We start from the raw sequence: 22,860 nt of genomic DNA, 5'->3' as shown, positions 1-22,860 counted from the left end.
ACCCCAAAATACGCTATCCATTTATGTTGTTTTAAGTATATAAAAATGTAAAAAATTAAACCAAGTTAAAAGAATATGATATTAATTAGTAAGAAAGAAAGTTAGTGTGAAAAATGTCAACACTTGAAACTTAGGGGCTGAACTTGTTAAATGTAATATTAGTTTCACTAAACTAGAGAAACCACAAAAATAAACACACTGATGTGTGTGGTAGTCGACCAGAAGCAAGACAGAGGGGGGGAAAACCCTAGTTTTCAAGGATTCTCAAGATTAAGAAGAAATTGAGAGCCCAAATCAATGCTAGAACCCGAATTGTCAACCATCTAAGCTCGAACATCAATAGGTAAGTCGAAAATCCTGTTTTAGTGAGTGATGAGAAATGGGTTTTTGACCCAAACGTGAAATTAGGTGCAATTCTTGTGCAAATGTAAGTTAGGAACTCATAATAGACTGGGAATTATGCTTGATTTCGATTATTGAAAACGTTAGGGTTTATACCCATATGTTGTAGGACTTGCATGAACAAGATGATTTTTATAATATGCTTACAATTGCGAGTTGTTGCATGATCTTGTATGTGATAAAGAAATTAGACAAATTATCATAAGATGAAGGAAAGATAGGAATTCAACCAATTCTTGTTAAACTAGAAAGTTAATCAAGTAAAATCCATGCTATGAACACTTGTACATTATGATTGTAAATACAATGCCCACCAAGTTTTTGATAAAATGCTTAAGAGATGATTATATATGTGGTATGAGAAGAAAATGATGGAATGACTTGATTTAACTAAGTAAACGAATGTTGTAATGTAGGCGTGAAGGAAGAAAGCTCGAACACTAGTAAAGCGGGAGGTGTACAAGATCGAGGTATGATTCATTGCATACAAATCCTTGTTATATTCTCTTTTTATATAATCGATGTAGAACTATTCTTGTATAACAAATGTGACAAGTAGCAAGTATGCGACAAATCCCTTGTGGATTTGGGTATGCTAACGAAAGTTGTGTTAAGTTATATATGTTGACCGATTGAAATTAAGTCATGTCAAGTAAAGATAAACGCTATCCGTTTTAACGGGTAGCTTTGAATGCCATAATGAATGTGAAAGTTAGAATCCGTTATGCGGATTGAACGAAGAGTAATATGTATGCTTAACTCTCAACGAGAGTGTTTATGCCAACCCAATTAAACGGGTCGAATATGTATGCTTAACTCTCAACGAGAGTGTTTATGCCAACCCAATTAAACGGGTCGAATATGTATGCTTAACTCTCAACGAGAGTGTTTATGCCAACCCAATTAAACGGGTCGAATGTGTATGCTTAACTCTCAATGAGAGTGTCTATGCCTAACCCAACTATTTGGGTAGTCGAAGGCGTAATAGTAAGAATGTTTTGTAAGGATAAAGCTTAAACGAAAGAATTATGATTTTTACTAGGGTGATAACTAACCTTTTAAAATGTTGATTGTTAATGTAGGTAAAACTCCGCTATAGGCGATTTGGGGATATGGAGCGAGCACATGATAAAGCCTTATTATACCAAGCGCTTCCGCTAGTTTTTATACATGCTTTGGGTCCATGTTTTGTTACTTTGTTTAATCTTGTTAGAAGTCTTACACTTGAAAACTTGTTGTTTTGTTTGGGTAGTTTAAAGCTAGTAGGGTCGTAGGTGAATATTGTCAATTATGTCAAAACAGGGGGCATGTCCGTTTTACAGATGGGTCATGCCCAAATTTTGTAAAAAAAATATATATATATATATATAATATTATTAGGTGTACAAGTTGGAATTTCGATGTCCAAAAAAAAAATTATCCTTTTGTAAGTAATCTAACAGTAACGAAAAGCGGACCTGACAATCATGCATATCCAAATCTGGTAAAAGATGAACAAAATGATCTCATGGTATTGCATCACATGGATAATGAAACGTTAATCAGATTATCCAAGTATACAAAGAATTGGCCGGAACCAAAGAAGACAGAGTTTTTCGGATTCATCAAAGATGAGAAATATGAAGATCCAGATCCAGTAAATTTGAAGTGGGGAAATGATGCTGAAATGAAAGAAAAGAGTGCAATTGATGAATTATCGAAGTTAGAAGATTTCAGTGAAACAGGAAATGATTGGTATACAAAGGTAGAAAAAGAAAAGAAAAAGGGTGGATAGAGAGAAGGATCGTCTTCTCAACCACAAAAGAAACGTAGAAAGAAAGCAGTTGAAACAATGCTAGTTGATGAACCAGAAGTTGATGAGACAGAAGCTGATGTTGAAAAAGATCAAGATCCATTAACTCCTGAAACTGAATGGTTGTTGAAAGACATTGATGATACTTTAGAAGCTGAGAAAGCAGCTGGTAAGAAAGTAGCTGATGATGAAGAAAAAGGTTGCATCTGGTGACAGATCCTGAAGTTGATCATTGGATCAGAGAAAACTATGATCCAAAGGATAGAGAGAAACAAAAGAAAAGAAAGAGGAGTGCGGATGATGATGATGAAACATATGTTCCACCAGAGGATGTTCAGGTGGTACAAACACTTTCTTCAGGAGCTAGAAAGAAATCAACATCAAGAAAACATGTCCAAACTCCAGCAGCACGAAAGTTAAAATTCAAGCTGAACTTAAAATCTATCCAAGGTCCTAAACCACCACCACCACCACTAGAACCACAATCTAAACCACTATCTCCATCACAAAAATAACAATCACCACCACCACAACAACCATCACCAGATCCTTTACAATCACAATAATCACCACCACAACATCATATTTCATTACCCATTCATGAACAACCTCAAATAACTTCACCACACATCCAACAAACACCACCAACCACACAACCACCAGTTCATTCTACTCCTGAATCATCTGGATTTACAAATTTCCCACCTATTCCAGAGGATATAACTCTTGAAAAGCTTGATGATTTTAGTTTCGTGAATGATGATCTTGTAAAAAAGTTGCAAAAGAAGGTGGATGAGGTGTCAAATGAGAAAAAAGAAGTTAGAAGAACGTGTCAAGTCTGTTGAATCAGATAATTCATCATTGTTGAAAAAGATTGAAGCTGATCAAGCCGACATAGATATTCTAAAAGTTCGAATAGTTGAATTGGAAGAAGAAAAGGCTCGAAGGGATGAGCAGAATGAGTACTTTAAATTGAAAACTAAAGATTTAGAAGCCAATAATGCTAAGAAGGAACATGAAGAGTATATGATGAAGAAAGTTTTGGAAGATTTGATCAGAAAGCCAATTGAACAAAAGTTTGAAGAAATAGAACTTGCGGAAGTTAGAGCAAGACGTGAAGCTAAAATAGAAGCTGGAATGAAAGATAAGGGTAAAAGTGTTCCAGTTGAAGATGTTGTTGAAGTGACAGAAAGGGAAATTGTTGTGTCTGAGCCGACAAAAGGTCTAGATCCTTGTCCGATAACTTCAGTATCTGGAGATATTAACGACAATGATGACGATGATGAAGAAGACGAAGATGATAATCTGAAAGATGATGCAGATGAAGTGTATTCTGTTCATAGTGATGATGATGATGATGATGGAGATGATGATGCTAATCAACGTAATTCGGGTATAAAAGTAACTGAAGCATCAAAAGAAGAGAATATTGATGATTATCTTCAAGATGATGCAAACGAAGAACCAGAAAATGCAGAAGGAAAGGGGGAGCATGATGATGCTGAGAAAGTTGATGAGAATGTTGATCAAGGTACAGGGTTGATTCTACGTCTTGAACACGATGTAGAGGAAGGTGAAATATTGCATACTTACAATAGAGCTGAAATCGTAAAGATGATGCATGTTGAAGAAGATAGTTTTAACTTCGATTTTGAAGAGGAGTTGAACAAGTTTGACATCAATCATCAACCTGATTATCAGTACAAGTATGTTGAAGAAGCTGATAAGTATGATAAAGTGGAAGTAGAAGACTGGAGTGACGATGATCAGTTTGAGAATGTTAACGTTGATACTTCTAGTTTTCTAACTCTTGCTGAGTTTTTCAGTCAAGCAAATGAGGATGAACTAAGAAGAAAAGTTGCTGAAAGTGTAAAGAGTAAGAGTTTTCAAGAAATGTCGAAAGAAGAACAACGAGAAGAAAGAAAGAAGTGGTTCAGGAAGGATACAGATAGAAAATTCAAAAGACCACTACAGTATTACAAGAGGGATAGAGATGTTTCTCTTGGTGATATCATAAGTTGGAGTTATCTGCCACAAGTCAACACTTATGCTATTCGAAGAGAGTTCGGTGTTCAATATTTCAAATACATTCAAGATATAATGTCTCTACCTTGGTGGGATGTTGAAGAGTTGCCCAAAGTCAGAACGTTATCATATCCGGTCAGGGTTCACGATGTGCCAACATGGGGCTTGATGAAATTTGAAGCTTTCAAAGAATTTTGTCACTGGAAGCCACATTATCCAAAGAAAGTCAAGAAAATGGATCTTGTTACAGGCATTGAAGAAACAATTCTGCAGATCAAGAAGCCCAAAGTCATAAAGAATATTCCATTGCCGAAGATGGAACAGAATTTTCATGAAGGGTTTGTTTGCTGGGTGTATAGTTGCATGATGACCGAAGCAGTGATTGTGTACAAAGTTGGGAATGAAAGCAGATACATTCATCTGTATGATCCGATGTGGATAGTGAATTGTCCTGCAAAGGATATTGAATGTCTGTTTGTGAACAAGATCGGATATAAGGCAGAAGATAAAGATCAAGCTATGCAGTTTCAGAAGGTAGCCACAGTGTGTTTTCAGAAAGGTATAAATTCTGAAAATATGTGTTTATCAAGATGGAGAGAGATTGAAAGAGAAGAATTTCTGAAAGCTGAGAAGCTGAGAGAAGAGCGTGAAGAAAAAGATAGGATTGCTAGAGCTACATGTGTGCAAAGACTTGCTGAGGAAGAAAACAAAGCTGTGAAAGAGAAGGAACAGCTGAGGAAAGCGTTGTTGAAAAAGCCGAAGCAAAGAGAAGAATTTTTCAAGTCTTTGTGAAGGAAGTTTTGAAGACAGGCTGACTGAAGACTGCGGCAATATCCAAGGGGGAGTTTGTTGGTGCATAATGTATATCGCCTACGTCATCAGTCTATGTCGTGTCAATTGCATGTAATAGATTAAAATGTAAAGTTTTGTATGTATTATGACCAGTTTCCACGAACTGACATGTTATAGGTCAGGTCGCACGAACTGGAGTTGCCAGTTCGTGCGATGTGGATGTTTGACTCCGTGCGACCTGGTGAGCCTATAAATAGGCAAGTGGTGTTCTTCATTTGTAACTTTCCAGAGAATTTTGCCACGAAGTGCTGTTGGATTCTCTCTGTACCAAAATGTTTTATATGAATGAAAAGCATGTTTAAAGTGACTTTCTACTCTTCTACTCCTATTCTAACACTGATTGACGGTTTCTAGTCTGATTCCGCCTTTCTAAAGACCAGATTTAACTCTGATTGACTCGTTTTGGACGAATCCTCGATCCTACAATCATCCACAACAACTTTCTTGTATTTGTTCCAGTTGGGTGCAGATTTCTTCATTTGAGGATCTTTATTCATATTTCTATTATGTTTGCTTCTTCTTTGAGAGCTTCTAGAGACCAGCCATTAAACTGAGACCTGTTGGCTTTGTAGGGCTTGGTATCCATGATGATGTTTATGAAATCAACCCTCAATTCCTTTTGAAGTTCAGCATATGGTGGCAGTTCTGACATAGACTTACTTAGGTCTCTAGCAAAGTCTTCCAATTTCCTAACTTTGCTAAGCTTATGTTGATTAGTGCCCTGGTAATTCCTGTTACCTTTCCCTTTACTCATATGTTTGGCTATCAGCTCAGCTTGTTTAGCTTTCATCTTCAAATATTCATCAATGTTCTGAGCTTTGCTGAAGCCTTGCAGTGATGGGAAGGTTCTTTTGGATGGATCATCCTCTTTGTAAAATTGTGTCATTTCATTTTAAACTGCAAGCAGTTCCAGAGGGTATTGAACTGCCAATGGAATGTTTTGTGGGATGTTAGCAGTGGGTGGTTGTTTGATTGGGTTCGTTTTTGGTGATGATGGTGGAATGAATGGAGTAGATGATATAGGAATTGGTGTTGGTATTTCTGTTTCTTCTTCATGCACCATGAACTTTCTTTTTCTTGTATAAACAGATTTTGGAGGAGGAGGAGTTTTTGAGGGAGAAGTTGGTTTGGGTGAAAAGGTTGATTGTGATGGGAATCTTTGTGGTGTTGGTGGTTTTGTTGATGGTGGAGAAACAAAATGGGTGGAATCAGTGGTTTGACTAACAATTGTTGAAACCACTTGTGTCTCAACAGCTGTTGTTTTAACAGTTGATGATGCTTTTGGAGCATCAACATCTGTTGCTATGGAAAATGGTGGTGGTGATGAGGAATCTATATTCTGCTTTTTATGAGGTGGTTTTTGTGGTGAAGGTTTAGGTTTGGATGTATCAGTGTTTGGCTTTTTTGTACCAACATTGGTTTTAGGTTTCGTAGTAGCAGTGGTTGGCTTTTTTGGTGATGGTTTAGGTTTAGGAAATGTGGCAATTGGAGGTTTGTTGTGTTTGAATGATTTTCTTCTGTTTGAAGTGCTAATGTTTAGAATTTTGTTTTCTCTTTTCCTCTTTTTCTCCAATTCCCGCCTCAAAACATCTACTTTACTTTCTTTGTATCCTTTTTCTTCTGCTTTTCAGTAATCTCTTCATCTGTTTGGATGTGCAGGGTTTCATCAACTCCCTTTTTCTTTCGAACTTCAGATTTTCCAGAAGATTTAGCAAAAAAGTCTTTGGCAGGCTCTGGCTTTTGTTTTGGCTGATTCCTTGGTGTTGGTTTGCCAAAGTTTTTCATGGAATCCTTCACCCCCTTTTTAGCATCATATTGATTATCTTTTTCAAAGATTGGTTCCGGGGTAGTGCCAGTTAACTTTGCAAGGGATTCTTTGATGCCCTTGATATTAGCATGTGTGTCTTTTTATCTTACATCAACCATAACTCTGATTAACTCCATGTGGGAGTTGTGGTTGATTTTAGCCAAATCCCTTTGAGCTGCTAAAATTGGTTGCACGGAATTCCAAAGCTCTTGGGATAATTGCTGAGGAGTAGGTTGACTTTTGGAAGCATCCACCAACTGCTTCATGAGATCTTTCATTTCTCCAATAGTTGCTTCAATATTGGACATCCTCTCCGTCAAATCCTTGTATTTTAATTCATCACCTAACTTAATAGGATCATCTGAATTCCCACCAGAGGTGGTTGTATCTGCTTTTGAGATAGGAAGAGTCTCCAAATTCTCATTAGCAGATGCCCCTTGTTCTTGGTTCTGGGGACTTCTGTAGGATCGTTGTTGGACCCAAACGAGTCGATCAGAAGAGTTGTTAATCCGGATCAAAGGCGGAATCAATGAAACGGACGCTCAATGTAATTATAATGCCTCTTATATTGATTTAACACTGATTACAACCTGAGAAAAATTTGGCAGCACTTCGTTACAAGTTCCAGATTCCGTGCCAAATGAAAACAACAAGTGCACTATTTATAGTTGTGCTGATTTCGCTCCAAATGAACCAATGTCATTTCGAGCGGAATCACACCCTAATCCATTAAAAATTGTTTCTCGATCCTCGTGCACTGTATATCCTATTCTATCTCATTACATGATACAAGACGAAGTCAATAGACGTAATGCACTAACAGACTCCCCCTCGGATATTGTTGGTGCATTATGTCTAAAGCCTGCGTCTTAGTCTTGTTAGATTAATGTATAGGGTCTAGATGGGTTGATTATGTATTGTACAGGGGTTAAATATGTAATTTTGTGATGTTAGTGGATGAGGTCCGCTTATATGGTCACATGCCATAAAAGCGGATCTACATGTAAGAGGTCCGCTCATATGGTCATGTCCATATAAGCGAACCTGTCTCTTCTATAAATACCCCTAGTCGGTTTTCACATTTAGAACTTTGATGTCATCGGGTAGCCGAACTGCTGACCGTGTGTTTTCTGAAGATTTAATGTGAAAACAAGTTTAAAGTGAATTCTATCTGTTTCTACTCATTTCTTCTATAGTTTTGCTTTGATTCATGCCAAATATGTATTTCCGCTACATGTTCGGTAGGTACTAGCTCGAATTGACTCAATTGCCTATTAAACTCGGTCCTACAATTGGTATCAGAGCCAGTTGTGAGCTACTTTCCACGAATCAAAGCTTTTTACCTACACATTTTGAGTTTCTGACATTTCCGACGGACAGAATGGACTGAAATCTTGTCACATAGTGTAAAACTGCTAAATAACAAACCCTTGAGAAATTCAGGCTTAAAATCGGATTAAAAATGACCTAAAACTGCTCGTGAATAGGTTCCGCTTATACGTCACTTGAGAGATTTCGCTTTTTAGGTTCGCTCATAGTGACATGTTTGTTAAGGTTCCGCTCCAGAGGTCCGCTTATTGGGTCATTTAGTAGAGGTTCCGCTCCAGAGGTCCGCTTATTGGGTCATTTAGTAGAGGTTCCGCTCCAGAGGTCCGGTTATTGGGTCATTTAGTAGAGGTTCCGCTCGTAAGGTTCGCTTATTGTGACATATTAGAGGTTCGCTCTTGTGGTCTCGCTTATACAGACATCACATAGGTCCGCTTATTTGACCCTAGGTGGTTCCGCTCATAGATACACTTAGATTATAGGTTCACTTATTTGACCTATTAGTGTGTGAAATTCATATTTTGAGCGTTCAAGTCCGTTTTGTACGTGATCAAGTGTTGGAAGTTCAATTTGTGTTAAAAGTTTTTGATAAAAACAACCTGTTTTGTGAAAAAGTTAAACATTTTCAAAACTTGTCATTAAAAATGGAACACCAAGATTTTTTCAACATGTTTGCGGGAAGTGGTGCGGCTGTACAAAGTCCAGCTAGTATCGTACAGAATGTCAACATGGAAAATGAATTGGGAACAATGCAAAAGCCACCCAAACTGATGAGCTTAGATGAATATGTTGGATGGTCCGGAAGGTTTAAAAATTGGGTTCAGGCCAACCATTTCGAGTGTTGGATGAAGATTGAAGTGAAATACGTACCTCCAGTTGACGGGCTCGGGTTGGTTAAAGGCATTGGAAGTCTTACAGATACTGTACAGACAGAGTTTAAAGCTGAAAAGAAAATGGTGAGCATCTTGCAGCAAGCAATTAAAGAAGACATTCTTGTGTTACTACAACATGACGAAAGTTCTCAGTCAATCTGGCAAGCGCTACAACTGAAGTTTAAAGGAAGTGTTTCTATGATCAAGAGCAAAAAGGCGCTTATCAAGAAAGAATTCGATATTTTTACTGGGATCAAAGGAGAGTCAACAAAACAGTTAATCGAAAGATATTGCCACCTTGTAGTTGAAATGAAAAGATTAGAAATTGAAAAAACAAATGAAGAATGGATTGATAAACTTTGTGATGCACTTCCATATGATGAGTGGGGAACGTATCTTATGATGCTGAAAAACAGTTCTGATTTTGTGAATCTCAATCTGAGTTCATTTATTGAAAAGATCGAAGCCCACGAGCTTGAGTTGTTGAAGATAAAGAAGATGAATTCTGCTAGCATGCAACAAGACGTATCTTTATACTACAAAGGCAGCCCTTCAGTTGCAAATCTTCAAAGCCTAAAGATACAAACAGGATTTAGTGCTGATAACACTTCAAATGCTACATCAAGTTCTCATCAATCAAACAGTTCTACACCTTTCGCGAATTTTGAACCGAATGTTAAAGTTCAGGAACAGTCTTCGCCTCAAAGCTCTACTGGATCAAATCATCAGGCATATGTTTCTGGAGTACAGTGTAATATCGCAGTGAATATCAAAAATGGAAACGAGATAACGGAAACTGCTGCGAAGCAACATATTGCACTACTCGCTTCCGTTCTCGAGGCATATGAAGGTCTAGTTGAGGGGAGAATTGGAAATCCAAACATGACAAAGGAGGACTATGACCAAATAGACCACGAGGAGCTTGAACTGATTGACATTAGATGGTGTATGGCAAGCTTAGTTCGTCGTGCTCAAAGGTTCATGGAAATCACGGGAAGAAACAGTTTATCAGGTCCAGATCAAAAGTTGGGATTTGATAAGTCGAAAGTAACGTGTTTCAAGTGTAAAGAACGCGGTCACTTTAAACGAGAGTGTCCAAACCGTGAAGTCAACAATCACCAAAACCCGTTCACCAATGATTAATATCGACAGGCAATCTACCATCGACCGAACCAACAACAAACTGTTCAAAGGCCACAGATAGAAAACAAACATGAAAAGGCATTGATTGTGAACCAAGATGATGAACAGGTAGCTGTAGGTTTTAGTTGGGATAAATATATCCCTGGTAGAGATGATCAGGCCATGATGGCAGAGGTTGTTGAGGTTTCTGAGGTAGTGTCTGAACCGGAGATTGTTGATGAAGTTGTTTCTGAAGTTGTTGAAGAGATTCCTACGGAAAATGTTATAGATGTTGAGGAAATAGCAGCTGAAGTATACTACTATCAATCACAACAGGAGGAGTTAGTTTATACTATGAAATCAATTATGCCTCCTAATGTGTTTGATTCTTTTGCAGGTTATTTCGAGGAACCAAGAACCAGATCTTGTCCTAGATTTGAGGAGAAGAAAGAAGCCCTCAAAGAAGTGATTGACGTGTCTAAAGAGATGACCAGAGAAGTTCTGAAAGACATTGCTGACAAAGCTCTAATGGGAAAGCTTAAAGAGGTAGATTCAGAACCCAAGGAGTCACAGTCTGTCGATAAGGTGTCGGTTAACAGAGAGGAATCTGGAGTTCAGGAGGTCAAATCTGTCAAACATTCTGTGTCTGAGTCAAAGCATGTCGGTAAAACTGATTGTGATGGTATTGGTTCATGAAAAAGTTGTTCCAATCTCCGAAACGCTATGCCAACGTTGTTTACAACCGTGCGTGGAGTGTCTTGAAAAGGACACTAAGTATCGGGAATTGAAACATCATACAGATATGATTAAGTTTGACCTTGAACAATTAAAAGAAGCTTATGATACCTTAGCCAGATCAATTAAGATGATTCAAAAAGAAAGTGTCGAAAATGATAAAGCTACTAAATTGGCTAAAGCTACACTGTTTGATAAACAAAAAGAAGTCAATTATCATCTTGACACAATTGCATCACTAAGAAAAGAACTTGAATTGGCCAAATAGAGAATGACAGGATTGATAAAAAGTTAATGAGCTATGTGGCTTCGTCTTATGTTTTGGAACAAATCGTCCTTCAACAGCCACATGCTACACCTGTTTTCAAGAGCGTTCCACCCCCAATGTGGAATCACTACACTCAGAAATATCCAGATGGGGTGGAAGCTGCTTTAAATCTTAAGCTGAAAACGATTGAGAGTGATTTACCTGACAGCATTGATATCACTTTCACTGCATCTGACACTGATAACGAATCTCAGGTTATCAAAACTGTTGTTGATCAGGTGTTGGATGAGGAAAGTGACAAATCCGAAAAGGCTCAATCTGAAAAAGTTATTAGTGATTCTGAAGATGATGGAAATTTCTTAGATCAATATATACCGAAATCGGGAAAGAGTGAGAATGATGATCCGCTTATGGTGGTTTACACCATGATTGGAACTGACAAACTGTATTCCGATTACAAGTATCCACTTCAGAATGTTAAAATTGAAAATGTGGAAAAGGTGTTTAAATTGGTTGAAATAAACATAAAAGAGGTTAACAACAATGTATTCTTTTTGAAACCTAAAAAGTCATTTGTGATATCACGTCCAACTAGTTCGGGAATGAAGAATGAGGATGGTAAAGGTCAAAACAAGAAAAATCATCTTAAAAACAAAGGAATTGGGTTTGAAAAGAAAACGGCTAAACAAGTAGTTAAGCCAAAAGAAAAGATAAATGATGTTTTTGTTGCTGGTCCTAGTACTGATGTTGAAAAGGAATATATTTTTAGTCAAAAAGCTGTGGACGATTTCAATGCAGCATAGAAGCTTAAAGAAGAAACGGTCAATACTACTTTTGTCGAGTATGATAAAAGGGTGTGCTATCGCTGCAATGAGATTGGACACATGGCAAAACAGTGTCAAAAAGTGTTTAAGAAACATGTTGTTGAAAAACCAGTTCAAAAACAAATGGTTGAGAAACCAAAGGTTGAAAAACAAAATGCTCAAAAACAAATGGTTCAAAAATCTCGACCTAAATCACCAGTTGTTTCAAAAGGTAAAAAGGAAATGGTTTCTCCGATCCGTATTTTGAAAAGAGGTGAATCGTTGAAGTCGGAGGATAAGCCGAAATCGACTTTCGAGATTGGCGAATCCTCTAAGACTAGCAAGACTTCAAAGTTTTACCCTAAGACGAAAATTTTTGAAAATCAGTCTTGGATCGCGAAATCGAAACCGTCGGTTGAGGTCAAGAAGATGGAGAACGCTTTGAAAATTGATTCAAATCTTTTTAAAGATGATGTGGTTGATTTTGAAAATGAAGTTGATAAGTTTCTTGATGAATTTCCACCAATAACTAACAAAGTTAAAACAATTGTGAAAGAAGAGGTTCCAAATGTCACATTTGATTTTCCGAAAACAAATGAAAAGTGTGATGTTGTGTTCGGAAGTGTGTCGGAAGTAAAGAAATCATGGCCTTTATTGTTTGAATAAATTGTTTTTGATGTTTGCAGGGGCTGCCCAAGTCAATTCTATCAAGATGGATTATGGATAGTGGAGCTTCACGTCATATGACTGGGACTTTAGCTCTTCTTTATGATGTTAAGTCAATCAATGGAAGCTATGTTGGGTTTGTAGGGAATCAAGGAGGAAGAATAGTTGGTCAAGGAACGCTTACAAACGGAGTAATCTCATTTGACAAAGTGAATTATATAGTCGAGCTGGAAAACAACTTACTGAGTATATCACAGATTTGTGATAAAGCGTTTAGTGTACATTTTACTAAATCTGAATGTTTAGTGTTGAAACCAGGGTTTAAAATCCCTGATGAGTTGGTGTTATTGCGTGCTCCGCGGGTAAATGATCTTTATATTTTGGACATGAGTGTCGCAACGCCAACAACTCATCAAAAACAGTGTTTTGTCACTAAGTCTAAAGCTACTGAAAAGGAGTCCATAATGTGGCACCGGAAAATGGGTCACATTCACGTGCGAAAAATGAACTCTTTAGTACATAACGATTTAGTTGAGGGTGTTAATGTGAAAAACTTTCATTTAAATGATGATTGGATTGCATGTAAAAAGGGAAAGCAGACTCAGAAGTCACATCCACCGAAGATGATCAACTCTATCAGGTTACCTCTTGAGAGATTGCACATGGATCTCTTCGGGCCTGTCAACGTCAAGAGCATTAGCGGAGATTTATATTGTTTGGTGGTGACAAACGACTTTACGAGGTTTTCGTGGGTTGTGTGCTTAGAATGAAAAGATCAAACTTTTGAGTCATTGATGGTGCTTTTCATGAAGATGGAAACGGTGTATAAACTGCCAATCCGGAGGATTAGGAGCGATAACGGAACGGAATTCAAGAACAACAAGATGTACGAGTTCTGCAACGAAAAGGGAATTCTTCATGAATTCAGTGCGCCGTACACACCACAGCAGAACGGCGTTGCTGAACGAAAGAATTGAACCCTGATTGAGACAGCACGTACGATGTTAGCCGATTCCAAGCTTCCTATCTTTTTCTGGAGTGAAGCAGTTTCAGTGGCCTGTTACACATTGAATAGAGTTCTCATTGTCAAGAAATACAAAAAGACTTGCTTTGAGCTGCTGCACCGTTACAAGCCGAATCTTGAATTCTTGGAGCCATTTGGGTCTCCTTGCACGTTTATTGATGAAAATGGCAAATTTGGAGCCAAAGCGAATGAAGGATTCTTTGTAGGTTATGCCAGCCCGCTAAAAAGGGTGTTTGTACCACGCTTCGGGAAGGTGATCCTAGTCCAGCATGTGGATTGTCAGAAAGATACTCAATCTCCACAACTTCCCGGACAAAGATTCCTATTTGACTACGATAAACTCTGGGAGTCGTTTCATTTGCCAGAACAGCCTAGTGAGGAGGAACTTGCTTTTCTGTACCAATACCAGCAATATATGTCACCGGAGCCAGCGTCTAGTCCGCTAGAAGTTTCTCAACCCACCGTGGATACTCACGATGCTGAAGCAGGGCCAAGTGGAACAGTTCATGAACCTCCAGAGGAACCCGCTCTGACTTTTGACGAGGATCCAACGGAAGCTGAAGATCAAATCGTTGATCTTGATATAACGAGTCTGGAATCGGAATTAAATGTGCCTGACAATGCTATGCCCAGGACCTTGTCTTACCATCCATCTGAGCAAATAATTGGCGACTTACAAAGCGGTGTCAAAACTCGAGACCAAATAAACCGAGCTCGTACTTGTTTTTACTCTTCTATTGCTGATATGCAGAAAGAAGTCTCACTTAAATGTTTCATTTCGCAGATAGAGCCCAGAACCTACAAAGAGGCATTAACCGAGGATAGCTGGGTGAATGCTATGCAGGAGGAGCTGCAACAGTTCGAAAAGCTGGGCGTCTGGAGACTTGTCGATCTGCCAAAGAATCAGAAGTTAATCAAGACAAAATGGGTTTTTAAGTGTAAGCGTGATGACATAGGTGTCGTGGTGAGAAACAAGGCACGACTTGTGGTTCAAGGCTTCAGTCAACAGGAAGGAAGAGATTACGATGAAGTTTACGCACCGGTTGCAAGACTTGAAGCAATTCGGATTTTTCTAGCCTTTGTGTCTTGGAAAGATTTTAAAGTTTATCAACTTGACGTCAAATCTGCCTTCCTGTACGGCACAATCAGAGAAGAAGTGTATGTGGGGCAACCGCCAGGGTTCACAGACCCACAGCACAGAAACAAGGTGTATCTACTAGACAAAGCGATGTACGGACTTCACCAGGCCCCGAGAGCCTGGTACGAGACGCTTTCGACATACTTGCTGGACAACGGGTTCACAAGAGGCACAGTAGACAACACTTTGTTCACCAAGGAAGAAGCAGGCCACTTGTTGATTGTGCAGATATATGTTGACGATATCATTTTTGGATCCACCAACGACGACCTGTGCAAAGAATTTGAAAAGGTTATGAAGAAAATGCTTGAGATGAGCTCAATGGGGGAGATGAAGTTTTTCCTCGGGTTGCGGGTGGAACAAATGCCCGACGGAATCTTCATTCACCAAACGAAGTATGTGAAGGACGTGCTCGACAAGTTCGACATGACAGATTGCAGTCCTGCATCCACCCCCCTCGCGTAGAATCATGGAATTTGTCCAGACGAGCAAGGTGTGAAGATGGACGAGACATTGTACCGATCTATCATTGGCTCACTAATGTATCTCACGGCTTCCCGTCCAGATATCATGTACCCGACGTGTCGCTGCGCTAGATATCAGTCAAATCCAAAGCAGTCACACCTGACCATAGTGAAACGTATTTTACGATATTTGAAGGGTTGCCCAAGCATCGGCTTGTGGTACCCTCGATCGGGTGATTTTACTTTATCTGGTTTTTGCTGATTCTGACTTTGGGAGCTGTAAGCAAAACGCAAAGTCCACCACTGCTGGGTGTCAGTTCTTCGGAACTTGACTCGTTACCTGGCAGTGTAAGAAACAAACCGCAGTAGCGCTCTCTACTTGCGAGGCTGAATACGTTTCAGCCTCCAGCTGTTGCTCGCAGATCCTTTGGATCCAACAGCAGATGCGAGACTTCGGTTTGCAGTTCTTAGATACACCTATCTATGTGGACAATGAAGCAGCGATTAACATTACTAAAAATCCGGTTCACCATTCGAAAACAAAGCATATTGAAATCCGTCACCACTTTATCCGTGATTGTCACGAGAAAAAGTAAATTCGGATTGAACACTTGCACACCGATGATTAGAAAGCGGATTTCTATACTAAACCTTTTGATAAAAAGAGATTTTATTATCTTTTGAAATTGAACGGGATGAAGAATCTGCAATCTGGGAGGGTTATTGAATGTGAAGCCGAATTGGGCAGCGATCTGACGTGAACCTTTGTCGTGTTGTCAATTTCCTTTGTACAGTTTATTTTCTGCTTTTCGATAAAAACAAAAACACAAAAATATGTTTTAGTTTTAGGGGGAGAAATTCGCAGAAAAATACAAAAACATGAAAAATTCAAAAATCCAAAAACATTAGAAAACTTTAAAAGAGTTTGTGTAGAATAGGGGAAATGATAGTACATCAGCTAGACGGACACAGTACGCTAAAGATCTGTAGTGTTTAAAATGCATTTAAGCAGTCTCGCTAAAGATGTGCTGATAGGTTTTTACAAAATTAGTAGATCAGTTTGGGATATAAACATAAAATTCACTTGCGTTTACGTGGGGAACACCTCCAGGATATATAGGTAACCCCTGAAATCCTGTTTGAAGGGTCCCATATTCTGAGATACTAGGTCTTTATGCTCAGTGATATCTAGGGTATTATCCCCGGACTTCTGCTGTATGGAAGTACTGACCTAGTCCCCGGATAATACTTTCTGCAAAAGCTTTGAAATATAAGCTCGCCCTCAGCATGCTGATGAAACAATATAATTGATAGTCGCTGCTGTTGAAAACAAAAGATCCTCTAAAGGGGACACAACTTAAAGTCGAAGCCGTCATCTCTCTGCGTATACGAAAGTATCGACCTGAGCTCTCACGGCCCTCGCAATTACCCCTAAACAGATATCAGCTATGGTATACTCACCTGTAAGACTGAATACTGGGGTCTGGATACGGGAGTATATACTGAGGTGGGACACATGTAAATGTTTAAGTCCTAAAACACTAATTTAGTATCCCGAACAGATTGAAAATCTTGTGAGAATTTAAGAGGATCAATATATTAGCAATCTACGTGAATTGTTTAAAAGCTTAGTATGAAATAAACAGCTTAACGGTGCTCGTGTCTGGTCGGCATGAAGTACTGACCTAGTCCCCGGATAATACTTTCTGCAAAAGCTTTGAAATATAAGCTCGCCCTTAGCATGCTGATGAAACAATAAAATTGATAGTCGCTGCTGTTGAAAACAAAAGATCCTCTAAAGGGGACACACCTTAAAGTCGAAGCCGTCATCTCTCTGGGTATACGGAAGTATCGACCTGAGCTCTCACGGCCCTCGCAATTACCCCTAAACAGATATCAGCTATGGTATACTCACCTGTAAGACTGAATACTGGGGTCTGGATACGGGAGTATATACTGAGGTGGGACACATGTAAATGTTTAAGTCCTAAAACACTAATTTAGTATCCCGAACAGATTGAAAATCTTGTGAGAATTTAAGAGGATCAATATATCAGCAATCTACGTGAATTGTTTAAAAGCTTAGTATGAAATAAACAGCTTAACGATGCTCGTGTCTGGTCGGCAGCTGATATGATCCCCAAACACACTCGCAAAAATATTGTGTGTACATAGTTTCAATTTATCCAGTTAAAATCCAAAAAGATTTTCTTTTCTCATTTTATTTTTCGACAACCGACGTTGGGAATTGGAAGGTCAAAGCCTAAGTGCAGAACATGTCCGTGTTTTGATGAAGGATGGGTAATTTATACAGTGATTGGTATTTTGTTTGAAAGTTAAAATGTGTCTGAAAGTTTGAAATGTTCAAACGTTCATTCATTTGAACTGTTTTCAGAATGAAACGTCAGCAAACTTCATAAATCTGATCATCCAAGGCCATTAACTTCGACTTGGTGGGTCAAACAGTTGACCAAAGTCATTGACTTGGACTTGGTCAGCTGGGTGTGACAGTGTTTAATCAGAAAATTGCAAAATATGAAATTTTTGAAAAAGATCATCACAGGTTCGCTTATTTGTCAACATTTCATAAAGGTTCGCTTATATGTCAGTTAAACAAAGTGATTCGCTTATTTGATCATAAAGGTCCGCTTATATGACATTTGTCATAAAAACGGATCTTCACCACATATATAAGTCGGGGTTCCGCTTTTAATGTCATTTTAACCCTTTCGCTTATACGACATTTGTCTCCGGCGATTTGAAGCGGAACCCATATACGACCAATTTCAGGCGTTATGCTGCCCGATTTTCACCAGATTTTGTTACTTTCTTAGTATATCAATCATGGGCAAGGTAAGTCTTCGTTTAATTTGTTCAATCTCATGCTTATTTTGAGATGTCGGTCATGTCTGTAGAACATAGCTTAGATTTAGGTCATATCATGTTAAATCAGAGCTTGCAAACAAACTTAAGTAGTCGTCTGAGTGTGTAGATCATGATGATGTGTGTTAATTGTTTCGAATTTGATGATTGATATTGTTAGTCGAGTCACAGATGTTTCAATCTCAGATCTAGGGTTTTAAAGATGTCAAAAATAAAATCAAAACATATCCCTAGTCTCGGATTTGTCATGTTAACAGAGTAATGGTTTCAATTTTGAGATTTGATTAGTTTTGAATGTTTGATGAGGGTTTCGCTCAAACGGTCATATTTCAGAGGTTCCGCTCATAAGTACTTTGAGGTTCCGCTCATGTGTACCTTGTTAAGATAGTTTCGCTTAATTGTACTTCATGAGATTTAGTTTGAGTGTTCACCAAAAGTTCCGCTCATAACACATCACATGTTCCGCTCATTTGATCATGTTTAGGTCCGCTTTTGTGAACAATTTTTATGTCCGCTCATTTATGCATATTCTAGTTTCGCTCATCAGTACATGTGGAGTTTCACTTTTTAGTTCAAAAACTAGTTTCGCTCTTAGTGTTCTTATAGTTTCGCTTTTAGGATGTGTTCATGTGAAATTGTTTGAAAATTTTTCTAAGTATCTGATTCAGTGAATGTATTATTGAATTGCAGGCTTCTAATGTTGTATTTGATCCTCTTCACAACAGCTGTTGTGATTTGGATATTGAGAAAAACCAGAACTTGAGAATTTCAGGAGCATTTTGGAGTTTATGGGTCGTATTCCCATCCAAAAGGCATTGACTGACCAAAGGCCTTTATACAAATCTCACATCGAGCATTTCTGGAAGAATGCAAGTTATGACGATCAAAGCAAAGTGATTTCATCAGTCGTTGAAGTTCATGGCAAGTTAGAAAAGATTTTAGTCACTAGTTCGTGAAGTTATTAACTTTCCTGACGAGCCAGATTATCCAATGAGATTTCCAGAAAGAATGGTGAAAGGGTGTATGTTGAGAATGGGATTTACTGGAGCTTTAAATGCCGGAAACTATTTAAAGTCAAAGTTTCAGAAACCTTGCAAGTTTTTGATTCACTATGTACTGATTTCATTAAGTCATGCTAAAGGAGGATATGATGCAATGCGCGATTACCAAATGAATATGATTACGGCATTGGTGTTGAACAAAAAGTATAATTTCCCACATATAGTATTCCACTATATGGCTGAGAATAGCAAGGCAGATATCAAGACCTGGATGTATCTGAGGTTTGTGCAGATGTTGATTGACCATGCGTATCCAGAGATTGATCGAGATATTAAAGATGATTTGTTGGTGCAATCTCATATGACCAATAATACACTGAAACAGCTTGTAAAATTTCATCCGAATCACCCAGAGCCAACACTTGTTGTAGAGCCTTTCGGTTTTATTAAAGATGTTAAATATGTTGATCCAGATCCAGTTAATCATCAGAACTGGAGAAATGAAGCTGAAATGAAAGAAGCAAGATATGCTGACGAGCTGAAAATTCTTAAAGATTTCAAAACTACTAAGAATGAGTGGTATGTGAAAGAAACTGGAAGAAGACGTAGAAAGGCAACTCCTATTGTTCGAGAAGGTGAAGGATCTTCTTCGCAGCCAAAGAAGAAACAAAAGAAAGCTGCTCAAACATTGTTAATAGATGAACCTGAAGAAGATAATCATGTGGTCGCTGTGGAAAAAGAACAAGTTGTAACTGCTGAAGATGATCCGTTTAATGTTGATATGTTGTTTGATACAGATGTCTTAGAAACAGGACCTTCTGTTGAGGTGGAAGCTGAGCAGGTAGCAAATGTTGAAGCTCAGAAAGGCAAAGGAAAAGTAATTGATGATATTGAGGGTGACGATGTGGATAAAGATACAACAAGTTCCTCAAGTTCTTCAGATGAAGAGGTTGTAGATGAAACTGAACGTCGTAAAAGAATTCAAGAGGAGATAGAAAAAGAGAAAGAACTAAGGAAAAGAAAGAGACAAGAAAAGGATGATGATGCTGCTTACGTTCCTTCAATAGATAATGTCTCTGAATCGCAATCTCCTCCTGGTGGAAGAAAGAAAGCTGGAGCTCGCAAGAAAGTGGTTTCTCTAAAGATCAGAAAAGTGACTCCAAAGATTAAAATTACAAAGATCGTTCTCAAGAAGAAACCAACGAAAGAATCCAAGAAACCATCTACTCCACCACATGATCCAACACCACCACAATCACCAATCCAATCTCCACCCTGACAACCTACTCCACCACAACAATCCTCACCACCTAAACATCCAACACCTCCAAGACAACCATCACCTATTCATCAAACACCACCACCACAACAACCTTTTCTTACTTCACAAGAAATATTTCAAACACCTCCACTCACCCAAATGCAACCTGGTTTGTCTAGCAAAGGTCTTTATACTCCACATGATAATCTTGAAGATATCGAAGATTTCGGTTTTGCGAACAATGAACAAGTGTTGAAATTGGAAAAAAGGATGGACGAAGTGTTAGTGGAAAACAAGAAATTAGTTGCTGAAAACAAGAAAGTGTCTGACCGTGAAAAGAATCTAGAGATGAGAGTAAAGAAGCTGGAGATGGAAAACAAAGAGTTGGTGAAAAAGATTGACTCTGATCAATCAGAAATTGATATCTTGAAGGTTAAAGTTGCTGAACTTGAAGAAGAGAAGACAAGACGTGATGAACAGAATGAATACTTCATGTTGAAGAACAAAGAAGTAGAGGTGGCTAAAAAATCAAGAGATCATGAGTTCTATGTGTTGAGCAAAGTCGTTGAAAGCATGCTTGGAACATCAGTAGAACAAAAATTTGAAGAGCTGGAAGTTGAGGAGATCAGGGCACAACGTCAAGCAGAAATGGATAAACAGATGCAAGATAAATGTAAGGGTGTTGAAGGAAGTTCTGTAGTGTTAGAGAGATCAATAGTACCTTCTATGGTGGTTGATAATCCCGAGCCTATTTCTGCTATTTCTGGTCTGTTTGAGGATGATACTCCTATGGATGAGTTGATTGGAGATAGTGATGAATATGATGAAGAGGAGGATGAAGAGGAAGATGAAAAAGATGAGAAAGTATTTTCTGCGAGCAGTCATGGATCTGGTAAAGATGATGATGATGATGCTCAGGGAGGCACAGGATTGAAAGTTACAGAAGCTTCCACTGAGAAAACAGTCGATGATTTGATGAACGACTTAGTGAATGAAGAATCAGGGGAAGCAAGTGGAAAGGGGGAGTCTAGTAAAACTCAGATCGTTGAACATACTGAGAAGTTAATCTTGGGATTGGATGCTTACAGAGAAATGATGCATACTGTGGATCCTGAGTTCAAGTTTGATTTTGAAGAAGAGTTGAATACTTTTGATATCAATCAACAGCCTGAATACACGTATAAGTATGTTGAAGAGGGTGATAAGTATGACAGAGTTAAAGTAGAAGACTGGACAGATGATGAGGATGTGGTTGAAGATACTTCTAAGTATCCTACGCTTATGGAGTTCTTTGCAGAGGAGAATAGAGAAGAATTGAGACAAAAAGTAGCTGAGGCGGTGAAAGATAAGAACTTTGAGAGCACTCAAAAGGATATGGAACAGGAAGATAGGACGAAATGGTTCAGAAAAAGTCACGAGAGAAAGTTTAAGAGACCTTTGAAGTATTATCAACGTGATAGAAGCGTATCTCTTGGTGACATCATCAGCTGGGGTTTCTTACCCCAAGTGAATGCTTATGCAATTAGAAGAGAGTGCGAAGTTCAGTACTTTGAACGTTTATGTGACGTTATGTCATTACCATGGTGGGATGTAGATGAACTACCGAAGGTAAGATGTTTGGATTATCCTGTTCGAAAGAATGATGTTGCGATGTGGGGTTACATTAAATATGAATCGTTAAAAGAGTTTCGTAAATGGAAGCCACATCATCCTAAGAGAGTGCAAAGGGTTGATCCTGAAACAGGAGTTGAAGAGACTATTTTGAATGTCAAACCGCCAAGAACGATGAAAACGATTCCAATGCCTCAAATGGAACAAGAATTTTATAAAGGCTTCATTGGTTGGGTGTATAGTTGTATTTCAACCGAAGCCATAATTACTTACAGAGCAGGAGGGGAGACACGAGAGATACATGTTTATGATCCTATGTGGCTTGTAAATTGCTCTGCGAAGGATATAGAATGTCTTTTCATCAACAAGATTCACTATCAACTAGAAGATAAAGAACAAGCGCAGCAGTTTCAACGTGTTGTTGCCCTTTGCTTTCAGAAAGGTATTAATTCTAAAAGTAAATGGAAATCATCTTGGTGGTCGCTTGATGAGAAGGTTCAAAGGAAAGCCAATCGTGAACGTCAAAAGCTTGAAGAAAAGAAAGGTACATTTATGAAGATTCAAGATGAAGAAGAAAACGCGAGAAAGAAAGAAAATGAAAGAATAAGGAGTGCGCTTAGCAGGAAGCCAAAGCCAAGGGAAGAATCGTTCAGAGCTATCTGAAGACCCAAAGACAAGACGAAGACTGCGGCTGTATCCAAGGGGGAGTTTGTTGGTGCATTATGTCTAAAGCCTGCGTCTTAGTCTTGTTAGATTAATGTATAGGGTCTAGATGGGTTGATTATGTATTGTACAGGGGTTAAATATG

The 22,860-nt window shown here is 38.5% G+C and overlaps 1 protein-coding gene and 1 long non-coding RNA gene across 2 annotated transcripts; one reads left to right on the top strand and one right to left on the bottom strand.

The window, feature by feature from the left end:
* The first annotated feature begins 242 nt into the window (after positions 1 to 242).
* On the top strand, positions 243 to 1,736 carry LOC110925978. Its single transcript, XR_002584895.2, has 3 exons — positions 243 to 343; positions 819 to 872; positions 1,485 to 1,736. It is a non-coding gene; the product is annotated as an uncharacterized LOC110925978 (long non-coding RNA).
* Positions 1,737 to 5,963: 4,227 nt separating this feature from the next.
* Positions 5,964 to 7,186, bottom strand: LOC110924064 (extensin-like). The gene is made up of 3 exons (XM_022168107.1): positions 6,989 to 7,186; positions 6,666 to 6,871; positions 5,964 to 6,588 (listed from the first exon to the last, which is right to left on the bottom strand). The coding sequence occupies exons 1-3, from the start codon at positions 7,184 to 7,186 to the stop codon at positions 5,964 to 5,966; spliced, it is 1,029 nt and encodes a 342-aa protein (XP_022023799.1).
* Between the last annotated feature and the right edge of the window lie 15,674 nt (positions 7,187 to 22,860).

This window comes from Helianthus annuus, chromosome 17 (assembly GCF_002127325.2).
Source record: "Helianthus annuus cultivar XRQ/B chromosome 17, HanXRQr2.0-SUNRISE, whole genome shotgun sequence".
NCBI classification, from domain to species: Eukaryota; Viridiplantae; Streptophyta; class Magnoliopsida; order Asterales; family Asteraceae; genus Helianthus; species Helianthus annuus.
The sequence above is the reverse complement of the archived record's forward strand: the minus strand, read 5'-3'. Positions and strand labels throughout refer to the sequence as shown.

Excerpts from the sequence above, each read along its gene's own strand:
- LOC110924064 (XM_022168107.1), bottom strand. The coding sequence starts at position 7,186 with ATGTCCAATATTGAAGCAACTATTGGAGAAATGAAAGATCTCATGAAG. Across the intron at positions 6,872-6,988 it reads TAATCAGAGTTATGGTTGAT|GGGGTGAAGGATTCCATGAA; the intron begins GTAAGATAAAAA and ends GATGCTAAAAAG. Across the intron at positions 6,589-6,665 it reads AAGGATACAAAGAAAGTAAA|AAGAAAATCATTCAAACACA; the intron begins GTAGATGTTTTG and ends CACTTCAAACAG.